Genomic DNA, 12815 nt, shown 5'->3' with positions numbered 1-12815 from the left:
AGGGGGAAATGTTATAGACTACCTACTCGTGTTGGCGGCTGCACTCTCCTCTCATAAAACTAATTATCATTGCCATTTCAATGCTTTCCAAGCGGCAGAGCCCTTGTCATCTGGTTCAAGGACCAAATGTAGCTTATTTCGCGAGCTTTACACTAGTTCATGCCCTGATGGCTGATGGTGTGGGCTGATGACAAGATCTTAATAGACAATGCTGCTACTGCTCGGTGGAGGGTTGAAGAGGCAAGGTCAACTGAATTTTTAGGTTTTATTACAAAAAATAAATGATTTCACTAACAAAAATAACAATCCCCACATACACTCATCATAAGCGACATTTAAAGGCCAAAAAGGAATGACAATACATGAAATAAAACTCAATCTTACACATAACGTGACCGCCGTTGAATTCTGAGTTACAAGACATATGTATTATTTAAGTTAAGTATGAACTTACAGATTACAGACCCACATGATTTACTCATTCAAAGATTGCTGAACATGATAATCCCAAAGTCATAGCAAATTGATGTATTATCCTGTGGCTGGCCTAAAGGTGGGTACACACGTGAGAGCCGAACCTTGTATGTGTAACTGAGTTACGCATATACGGTTACAAGGTGTCAAAATGATGAGGACGAACCGTAACCACGTTAAGCACGTAACTTCATTTCAATCCACTGCGATCATCAGTCTGTCTCTGTCCGGGTTGTTTACCGACGATGGCCACCATGCAAGTAGCAGCTGCCGCGTATATTTATATACATTATTTAACGAAGATGAAGCGAAATAAAAGAAGATGGTGGCAATCAAGGTTATATACTAGAAGGGTAGAATACAGTGGTCGGGAATTACTCGCTGACATGAGATTCTAAGAGGTTTCTGGCCACAGTAAAATCTGTTCTTCGTAATAACTAATAAATTGAAGGACCTCTTCCTCACTCCAATCAGCCATGGTATACATATACGTACTGACTGACCAAAACAAGGGACTCTACTATGGACGACCTTGTTCATAGTCGGTGTTAACAAGTTCAGCAACCTCTGTTGTTACGCGTGTAATACAGGTCCCGTCTACACATGGCGTAACGTTCAAAGAGACCTCCCTTTGATTCGGGGCCCAAAAACCGACAATTGCCGGGACGGAGGGCGAACGGAGCCTCGAACCTCACGGGTTCGGGGTTCGGGTTCGAGGAACCGTCCACACTTGCGTTTTTGTTACAAGAATCGGTTACAATACAAGGTTCGGTTCGCACGTGTGTACCCACCTTTACACACGTGCGAACCGAACCTTGTATTGTAACCGATTCTTGTAACAAAAACGCAAGTGTGGACGGTTCCTCGAACCCGAACCCCGAACCCGTGAGGTTCGAGGCTCCGTTCGCCCTCCGTCCCGGCAATTGTCGGTTTTTGGGCCCCGAATCAAAGGGAGGTCTCTTTGAACGTTACGCCATGTGTAGACGGGACCTGTATTACACGCGTAACAACAGAGGTTGCTGAACTTGTTAACACCGACTATGAACAAGGCCGTCCATAGTAGAGTCCCATGTTTTGATCAGTCAGTACGTATATGTCTACCATGTCTGATTGGAGTGAGGAAGAGGTCCTTCAATTTATTAGTTATTACGAAGAACAGATTTTACTGTGGCCAGAAACCTCTTAGAATCTCATGTCAGCGAGTAATTCCCGACCACTGTATTCTACCCTTCTAGTATATAACCTTGATTGCCACCATCTTCTTTTATTTCGCTTCATCTTCGTTAAATAATGTGTATAAATATACGGGGCAGCTGCTACTTGCATGGTGGCCATCGTCGGTAAACAACCTGGACAGAGACAGACTGATGATCGCAATGGATTGTAATGAAGTTACGTGTTTAACTTGGTTACGGTTCGTCCTCAACATTTTGACACCTTGTATCCGTATATGCGTAACTCGGTTACACATACAAGGTTCGGCTCTCACGTGTGTACCCACCTTAAGATGAACTTAAAACAGACTCATAATGGCGAACGACACTGACTTCGAATGGCACCTTGGGAAGAATGCTGGCCTCCGCTTTGGGGTGGCCTAGATTACAAATTGGTGACGCCAAACGAGCGCAAACTAGAGAATGTTTTTGCGTCGTATTTTCAGTCGGGAGAAGTTTAATCTTTAACATTCGGCATGAGGGTTGAAATGAATTTAAAGTTTTACTTAACGTTACTTAAATTTGGCTGCCCCCAGCGGTTCACCTACAAGGCGGCATTTTATCTTGGGCGATTCCCTTGTTTTCATAACAAATACATCGGATAATTTTATAATAAAAAATGATGAAATGCTAAATATTCTAATAAGAAATGAATATTCTTCTTTTCTGATCAGTTTCGTCCGGACGCTTACATAGAAGGACTTATGCTACTTCGTAACTGTCTGCACTCGTATTGGATTCGTCTTCTTGCTAAACTAACCTTACGTTGCGGCAGATTTGTCGCTAAAAGAAAAGGGGGATCCGTCCCCTTTCGCGACATCCTCATAGGTATTTTAGAAAGGCCAATACATCTGAACCAAGGTGTGACTGTAAATTCAGTGTAGCCTTGAAGGTAGATCTAGGGTACTTATCCGCGGCTGCCTAGACTATGGCAGCTGCGGTTTTTCTATGCAGTTTTACTTACTGAACAAGAATTTTAAGTAATATTTATTCGGACGACTGTAATTAACCCCCAGGGTCCGGTACTAAACACAGCGAAATACATTGGATGGCCCAATCCCTAGCGGATGTCGTATCCGTGGTTAGTTACGTTCCTTGCAGTCCGTGCGGAACTATTCTGTAGAAATACCGCCTTGAAGAATAGTACCAATCTATGCAAACTGTAACGGAACGTTTGCATAGACATTTTTATAGATATAAGCAGTCTTGATAATTTATTTCAACCAGATTTCTATATATATACAGTATATCACGTGGAAATAATAATAATATAATAATAATAATAATAATAATAATAATAATAATAATAATAATAACCTGTTTAATACCTCTTTCACCTTCATAAATGATATTATATTCATTTTAACCCTCTTACGCCGGAGCCCTAAAAATCAAAACGTCTCCCGTATGCCGGGCCTGGTTTGGAGTGAGCGCGGAAGTGGAAAAAAGAATTTTTTTCAAAAAATTACAGCACGCGTACTTTTGAAGATTAAGAGTTAATTTTTTGGCTCCTTTTTTTGTCATTGCCTGAAAGTTTAGAAATGCAAACCATCAAGAAATGATATATTCATTCAAAATCATTCACCAATTTACAAAATCAACGGAGTAAATTCCACTGAACAAAAATAAAGGCTAAACTGCTTTAAGAATTAATTCATAACCACATAATTTAAGAATTAATTTTTGAACAACCCAGTCTTAAGGATTAATTTATGAACAACCCATCCTTAAGGATTTAATTCATAAACAACCCATCCATTAGGATTAGATTACAAACAGCCCATCCTAAAGGATTAATTTATAAACAACCCATCCTTAAGAATTAACTTATGAACAGCCCATCTTTAAGGATTAATTTACAACCAACCCAATTTTAAGGATTAATTTACAAACAACTCAATCTTAAGAAACTGTCTAAAGCAACCCAACTGCATCTAAGTGAAACTTAAGATATTTGCAATGAATTAGTTCTTGCTGAAATTAATAATAATAATAATAATAATAATAATAATAATAATAATAATAATAATAATAATAATAATAATAATAAAATAATAATAAAAACTCGTCTATAAAAAACTGAAGCATCCCAGAATTCAGGAATATATATATCGCTGGGTAGCTCTCGACTTGCAGGCAACAAAGGCCTTTGCAAATCTGGAGCCATACTCGATTGTGTGCTTGATCGCTAAGGATGACACTGTAACACCCTATATAGTGGCCTTGCTATGAAATCAATGTTCATATCGCTCGCGCCCGCGCTGGCGTGTGCTTGTGGTGTACATTCGTAAGACTTCATGCATCACACATATACACGTTATCCTTCTGCACACCCATATGTAGGTGTTTATTTTATATATATATATATATATATATATATATATGGGGTATATATATATATATATATATATCTATATATATTAATCATATCATGTCTGAGATAAAAAAAAAAGTTTCCCTATAAAACTGATTACATAGAATACCAGCGCCCCTCGAAAGGAATATGACACACAAATATGGCATTACAGTACTATACTCCACCCATAAGTAATTTGACGGCAAAGTGTCTCGTGATTCAAGTTCCAGAACCAAGTCTCCTATTACAGAGAAAAGGGGGAGAGTCCAGCAAGAGGCCTCTCTCTCTCTCTCTCTCTCTCTCTCTCTCTCTCATCTCTCTCTCGTCCCTCTCTCTCTCTCTCTCTCTCTCTCTCTCTCTTGTCTTCGAGTTATTATAAAGTCCAAAGCTGGCTCCTTTGCTGTCCAGCTCCAATTTTTCCCTTGAATTGCTCTCTAGAGTATAAACTAACGCTGCCACAACCAAGCCGTATTAATTCCGATTCCATTCCCATTCCAAGGAGGTCAGCCGGAAACAATTAGCAGAGTCCGCTACATTGCACACAGTATACTGAGAAATATATTATTTATTATATAATAATATGCTTGTATATGATATATCTATCTATCTATCTATCTATATGTAGGTTATATATATATATATATGTAGTATGTATGTATGTATGTATATATATATATTAGTGTGAATACAAATGCATTACACACCAACCACACACAGACACATACATACACACACACACACACACACACACACACACACACACATAATATATATATTATATATATATAATATATAATTTTTATATTATAATATATATATATATATATTATATATATATATATATATATATATATATATATATTATATATATAATATATAGTGAGAGAGAGAGAGACGACAGATAGACAGCACAGAGAGACCCCCGTTTTTTTGTAAAAAAATATATATGTGTGTATATTTATATATATATACGTAGACATATACATATATATATATATATATATATAGATATATATATATATATAATATATATATATATATATGTGTGTGTGTGTGTGTGTGTGTGTGCGTGTGTGTGTGTGTAATGCATGTGTATTCACACTAATATATAATATATAAATCCAGTGTGATACACACATTACTACAACACACACACACACACCCACACCACAACACATACTAGTATATATATATATTATACATATATATAGATATATTACGATATATGATATATTATATTATATTCTATATACTAATATATATCCCATATATGTATATATATATATATATATATTATATATATATATATATATATATAAATATTTATATATATCAGTGTGAATACACACCTTACTTGTACCACCACACACACAACACACACCACACACCACACACACACACATATATATATAATTATATATATATATATATATAATATATATATATATATATATATATATATATATATATAGAGATATAAGATATTATTATATATATAATATATATAATATACATATATAGATATATATATATATATATATATAAATTTATTCTTTATAAAAGATAGGTAGATAGTATATGTGTTTCATATGTCCTGTTAATACTACGGTACTAATAATGCTTTCAGCCTCCTGTGTGTGTGTGTGTGTGTGCGTGCGAGTGCGCGCGAGCGTGCATGAAAGTGTATACAAAATCACTTCCAAAAGCATACAAGCTTTGGTGACATTAGCACGGAAGTCATGCGCAGACGATAATGAAAAGAAAAAAAACTAAATAAGGGAGCTGTGCATTTATTGCACTAATAAAAAGGAGGAGGTGCTCGCAAAGCAAGCATTTAAAGGCACATCTTAATCTCAAACAACAAATAACGCTTCAGAAATGACGGCTAAGCAACTCCTTCGATGGAGACTTATAGATACCAAGAAGTTAAGCAACTGTGGGTCTGGTCAGCTCTTGGATGGGTAACTGTCAGGAGGAGAGCCCCGATGACATCGGCGCATAAACCGATGAGCATTAAAAGGTTAAAGTGTATGGTCAGCAACTTCATCCCAAATAAACCTGCTGACAATTCGAAGGACAATTTTTCCTCGAGCAAGAAATTAATACTTGAGATGTGAAGGAACTTAACTGTGGGAAAAGGCTTAATCAAGCTACTAAATTCACGTATATTTTCCCATTTTTTGTTACTTTCCTTCAAAGGTCAAGTTTGAAGGTCTGGGGCACTGGATATCATCAGTACCTTAGATAAGGAAAAACTAATTGTGGGTAGAAAGCCAAATCCAGCTAAATACACGTATATTTCCCATTTGTTTACTTTCCTTCAGAGGTCTAGGCCTGAGGGTATATCACATATATTTTTCTGTCTTCTTGCCTTCACAAGTCAAGGTCTGAGGTTGAATCACGTATATTTTCCCCGTTTTCTTTCCTTCACAAGTCAAGGTCTGAGGTTAAATCATGTATATTTTCCCCGTTTTCTTTCCTTCAGAAGTCAAGGTCTGAGGTTAAATCACGTATATTTTCCCCGTTTTCTTTCCTTCAGAAGTCAAGGTCTGATGTTAAATCACGTATATTTTCCCCATTTCTTTCCTTCACAAGTAAAGGTCTGAGGTTAAATCACGTATATTTTCCCCATTTTCTTTCTTTCACAAGTCAAGGTCTGAAGTTAAATCACGTATATTTTCCCCGTTTTCTTTCCTTCAGAAGTCAAGGTCTGAGGTTAAATCACGTTTATTTTCCCCGTTTTCTTTCCTTCAGAAGTCAAGGTCTGAGGTTAAATCACGTATATTTTCCCCGTTTTCTTTCTTTCAGAAGTCAAGGTCTGATGTTAAATTACGTATCTTTTCCCCATTTTCTTTCCTTCACAAGTCAAGGTCTGAGGTTAAATCACGTACATTTTCCCAATTTTCTTTCCTTCAGAAGTAAAGGTCTGAGGTTAAATCACGTATATTTTCCCCCATTTCCCATTTATTCCTTTATTCACAGTCAAGGTCTGAGGTTAAATCACGTATATTTTCCCCGTTTTCTTTCATTCACAAGTCAAGGTCTGAAGTTAAATCACGTATAGTTTCCCCGTTTTCTTTCCTTCACAAGTCATGGTCTGAGGTTAAATCACGTATATTCCCCGTTTTCTTTCCATCACAAGTCAATGTCTGATGTTAAATCACGAATATTTTCTCCATTTCTTTCCTTCACAAGTCAAGGTCTGAAGTTAAATCACGTATATTTTCCCCGTTTTCTTTCCTTCAGAAGTCAAGGTCTGATGTTAAATCACGTATATTTTCCCCGTTTTCTTTCCTTCAGAAGTCAAGGTCTGATGTTAAATCACGTATAGTTTCCCCGTTTTCTTTCCTTCAGAAGTCAAGGTCTGAGGTTAAATCACTTATATTTTCCCCGTTTTCTTTCCTTCAGAAGTCAAGGTCTGATGTTAAATCACGTATATTTTCCCCGTTTTCTTTCCTTCAGAAGTCAAGGTCTGATGTTAAATCACGTATATTTTCCCCATTTTCTTTCCTTCAGAAGTCAAGGTCTGAGGTTAAATCACATATACTTTCCCCGTTTTCTTTCCTTCAGAAGTGAAGGTCTGATGTTAAATCACGTATATTTTCCCCGTTTTCTTTCCTTCAGAAGTCAAGGTCTGAGGTTAAATCACATATACTTTCCCCGTTTTCTTTCCTTCAGAAGTGAAGGTCTGATGTTAAATCACGTATATTTTCCCCATTTTCTTTCCTTCACAAGTCAAGGTCTGAGGTTAAATCACGTATATTTTCCCCGTTTTCTTTCATTCACAAGTCAAGGTCTGAAGTTAAATCACGTATAGTTTCCCCGTTTTCTTTCCTTCACAAGTCATGGTCTGAGGTTAAATCACGTATATTCCCCGTTTTCTTTCCATCACAAGTCAATGTCTGATGTTAAATCACGAATATTTTCTCCATTTCTTTCCTTCACAAGTCAAGGTCTGAAGTTAAATCACATATATTTTCCCCGTTTTCTTTCCTTCGGAAGTCAAGGTCTGATGTTAAATCACGTATATTTTCCCCGTTTTCTTTCCTTCAGAAAGTCCCCCCAAGGTCCTGGATTTAAATAACGGTTATTTTTTTTAAATTCCCCGTTTCTTTGCTTTCAGAAGCAAGTTCCTTTGAGGTTAAATTTTTCCCACTTTTTTTTTTTGGTAACATTTTCCCCGGTTTTCCTTCCACAGAAAGTCAAGGTCCCCTTGATGTTTTTTAAATCACCCGTATATTTTTGCCCCCGTTTTCCCCGGTTTATTTTTTCCTTCAGAAAAAGGATCCCAAGGTTTTCCTGATGTTTTAAATTCCACCGGTAATAGTTTCCCCAATTTTCCCATTTTTTTTTTATTTTCACGGAAGGTCCCCCCAAGGTTTCTGAGGTTTTTTTTAAATTCACCATATACTTTTTTCCCCGTTTTTTGAATTTCCCTTTCAGAAGTGAAGGTCCCCCTGATTTGTTTTTTCAAATCCACGTTATATTATTATTTTTTTTTTCCCCCCCCCGTTTTTTTTTTTTTTTATTTTCATTTCCCTTTCCAAGAAAATGTCCCCAAGGTCTTGAAAGGTTATTTTTTTAAATTTGCCACATTATCTTTTTTCCCCCGTTTTTTTTTTTTTTTTTTTTTTTTCCCTTTTTACCTTCAGAAGTGGAAAGGTCCCCTGGATTTGTTAATTTTTAATCCACGTTATATTTTTTTCCCCAGTTTTCCCTTTGGGGAATTCAACAAGATCCCAAGGTCTTGAAAGGTTTTTTTTTAAAATCAAACCGGGGGGTGAATTATTTTTTCCCCCCGTTTTTTTTTTTTTCCTTTTCAATCACAAAAGTCAAGGGTTCCGAAGTTTTTTTTAAAATCCAAGCGTATATTATCCCCGTTTTCTTTCCTTTACAAGTCAACGTCTGAGGTTAAATCACGTATATTTTCCCCGTTTTCTTTCCTTCACAAGTCAACGTCTGAGGTTAAATTATGTATATTTTCCCCGTTTTCTTTTACTCTCCCTCGAAGGTCATGGTCTGAGGGTCTCGGGCATCGGCGTGCCGTCGGTCGTGACCTCGGGGTCGACGGTCAAGCTCATGTGCAGCTACGACCAGAGGAAGGACCGAGACGACCCGCTCTACTCCCTCAAGTGGTACAGGGGCGTCGACCAGTTCTACGAGTACATGCCGGGCAAAGTGCCCCCTGTCCGGGTCTATCCACTCCCCAATCTTAACGTAGATGTGAGTTGGCTTTTTTCTTTCCTTTTTTGTTACTCTTTTTGCTTATATTTTTTTTTATTCTATATTAAAACCATTTAGGCTTAAGCGTTCCTTGATCTAGGCTCAATATAAATTCCCCGGTTTTAGTGTGACCTTTGAACTTTTGTAGCATTTCTGCTTTTTCAGCTTGGATCATAATTATTTACATTGTTTATTCGACGACTTCCACGACCATATACTCACACACAAATATTAATACCCATACATACATACATGCATGCATACATACATACATACATACATACATACATACATACATACACATACATACATGCATACATATATACATACATACATACATGCATACATACGTACATACATAAATATATGTGTGTGTGTGTGTGTGTGTGTTATTGGATTTATTTGTCGGTAGATTTACGAGGAACACACACACACATTCACACATTAGTATACACACCCACGTAATATATATATTATATATATATATATATATATATATATATATATATATATATATGTGTGTGTGTGTGTGTGTGTGTGTGTGTGTGTTCCTCGCAAATGCCCCGACAGGTAAATCAATGACACACACTCACATACATATACATACATACATACACATATACATAACGCAAAATAACAGACAACTTTATTGAGAGCGTCACCGAAATGAACATTAAAATCTCAACCCCCTCTGTCTCTCCCTCCTCCTCCTCTTCCTGCCACAGAAAAAACAGAGCGATAAAGCAACGGTAGTCCTGACGGGGGTGACGAAGGACACTTCGGGGACCTTCCGCTGCGAAGTGGTCGGCGACAAACCGCACTTCGAGACCGATGACTATGCGGAGAACATGACGGTGCTCGGTAAGTCATCGGCGCCCACGATTCGTTTATAGTCGAGTGAGAAGCATTACTAATAAGGTTAGACGTATGAGTGCGAGGCATTATTAATAAGATTAGACGTGCGAGTGAGAAGCAATACTAATAAGATTAGACGTACGAGTGAGAAGCATTACTAATAAGATTAGACATGCGAGTGAGAAGCATTACTAATAAGATTAGAAGTACGAGTGAGAAGCATTACCAATAAGATTAGACGTACGAGTGAGTTTCGTAATAAGATTAGACGTATGAGTGCGAGGCATTACTAATAAGATTAGATATACAAGTGAGAAGCATTACTTATAAGATTAGGCGTACGAGTGAGAAACATTACTAATAAGATTAGACGTACGAGTGAGAAACATTACTAATAAGATTAGACGTACGAGTGAGAAGCATTACTAATAAGATTAGACGTACGAGTGAGAAGCATTACAAATAAGATTAGACGTACGAGTGAGAAGCATTACTAATAAGATTAGACGTACGAGTGAGAAGCATTAATAATAAGATTAGACGTACGAGTAACAGTTTAGTAATAAGACTAGACGTACGAGTAAGGGGTATTGCTAATAAGGTTAGACATACGAGTAACAGTTTAGTAATAAGACTAGACGTACGAGTAAGGGGTATTACTAATAAGGTTAGACATACGAGTAACAGTTTAGTAATAAGACTAGACGTACGAGTAAGGGGTATTACTAATAAGGTTAGACATACGAGTAACAGTTTAGTAATAAGACTAGACGTACGAGTAAGGGGTATTACTAATAAGGTTAGACATACGAGTAACAGATTAGTAATAAGACTAGACGTACGAGTAAAGGGTATTGCTAATAAGGTTAGACATACGAGTAACAGTTTAGTAATAAGATTAGACGTACGAGTAAGGGGCATTACTAATAAGGTTAGACATACGAGTAACAGTTTAGTAATATGACTAGACGTACGAGTAAGGGGTATTGCTAATAAGGTTAGACATACGAGGGAAAAGCATTACCATTAAGATTAGAGATAAAACTTTATAAATGCTTCCTTATTTGCAGAATCAATATTATTGCAGTTACTTCAATGTCTTTTGGTGCAAACACAAGAAGGAAATTAAATTATTCTTGCTGTTATAAATGTTTTTCACTGACAGACATCCAGTGAGTTAATGACTGATTGTTTTTCATTGTCTAACTGTCAGTCAGTTAATGACTGACAGTCAGTTAATTAATGACTAACAGTCAGTTAGTCAATGACTGACTGTTTTTCCACTAACTGAAAGTTAATTAGTCAATGACTGACCGTCAGTTAATCAATTAAGGACTGACTGTTTGTCAATGACTGGCAGTCAGTCAATGACTCACTGCTGACTGTTTCCCATTCACTGACTGACTGTCCTCTCCGTCCTGTCCCAAGAGGTGCCTCAGTGGGGTCCTAAAATCCTCAACGTAGTACAAAGCAACATAGGCAACCGGGTGAGACCGGGTGACGAGGTGCACGCCCAGTGCGAGGTGGGGCCCTCCGACCCCCCGGTCACCTTTCTCTGGTCCCTGAATGGGAATCCGCCCCCGCCCCACGCCGGAGTCTGGACAGCCGAGCCTTTGGAGGACGTGGTGCAGCCGCAACAGACTACGGTGAGTGCCTCGTTAGCGGCAGTAATCGCTTGCGTTGTAAATATACATACTACATTCATGCTTGTGGACAGATTTCATTGGCTCACGTATATCAGGAGAGTTTTAAATAATGTTGACCATATAGTGATGTATATGTATATAGTATACAGTACACATATAGTGTGTGTATACATATATATAATATAATATATATATATATATATATATATATATATTATATATATATATATAATTATATATACATTTGTTTAACTTCGAGTGTTTATATATTCATTACTAAATAAATAAATTTAAAAACAAATATACTACAACGTTTAAAAAAATGTAAAAACTCCATTTTTCACTCCAGGAACTTCGAATGATCGTCACGGAGGACTCTTTCAAAAGAGGAGCAATGACCTTGACTTGCGAGGTCACCCTCTCGAGTGTTTACCAAAGGTCAGCTCACCTGACCCTCCTCCACGCTGACCACAAACAGGCCGGGGAATTCGGGTGGTTCTCGTCAGGTGGGTCAAACCTGTTCTTCTCAGCTCTCTCGTTTTCTTGGGATCCAGCTTAATGAATTTTAAGTTCAGTTCAGTCATTGTTTTATTACTAAAATTATCTACAGTTACTAATGCCTTCATAAGTGACGAATTTTTCTCTGAATATGATTTATTTTTGTTATCTTTTATTACTAAAATTATCTACAGTTACTAATGCCTTCACAAGTGACGAATTTTTCTCTGAATAAGATTTTATTTTTCAAAATATTTATGCTAAAATTATCTACAGTTACTAATGCCTTGATAAGTGACGAATTTCTCTCTGAATATGATTTATTTTTTAATCTTCTATTACTAAAATTATCTACAGTTACTAATGCCTTTATAAATGACGAATTTTTCTCTGAATATGATTTATTTTTTTTTATCTTTTATCACTAAAATAATCTACAGTTACTAATGCCTTCATAAGTGACGAATTTTTCTCTGAGTATGATTTATTTTTTAATCTTTTATTACTAAAATTATCTGCAGTTACTAATGCCTTGATAAGTGACGAATT

The 12815-nt window shown here is 36.7% G+C and overlaps 1 protein-coding gene across 1 annotated transcript in view; it reads left to right on the top strand.

Moving 5' to 3' along the window:
• Nucleotides 1-12815, top strand: part of LOC135217024 (uncharacterized) — a 313643-nt gene that overhangs the window by 290284 nt on the left and 10544 nt on the right. Inside the window, exons 3-6 of the mRNA XM_064252995.1 lie at nucleotides 9056-9267; nucleotides 9993-10128; nucleotides 11551-11768; nucleotides 12118-12274. Coding sequence (XP_064109065.1) covers nucleotides 9056-9267; nucleotides 9993-10128; nucleotides 11551-11768; nucleotides 12118-12274 — 723 coding nt within the window. The remainder of the gene's footprint in view (nucleotides 1-9055; nucleotides 9268-9992; nucleotides 10129-11550; nucleotides 11769-12117; nucleotides 12275-12815) is intronic.

This window comes from Macrobrachium nipponense, chromosome 11 (genome assembly GCF_015104395.2).
Source record: "Macrobrachium nipponense isolate FS-2020 chromosome 11, ASM1510439v2, whole genome shotgun sequence".
NCBI lineage: Eukaryota > Metazoa > Arthropoda > Malacostraca > Decapoda > Palaemonidae > Macrobrachium > Macrobrachium nipponense.
Note: the sequence above shows the minus strand (reverse complement) of the source record. Positions and strands in the feature narration are given on the sequence as shown.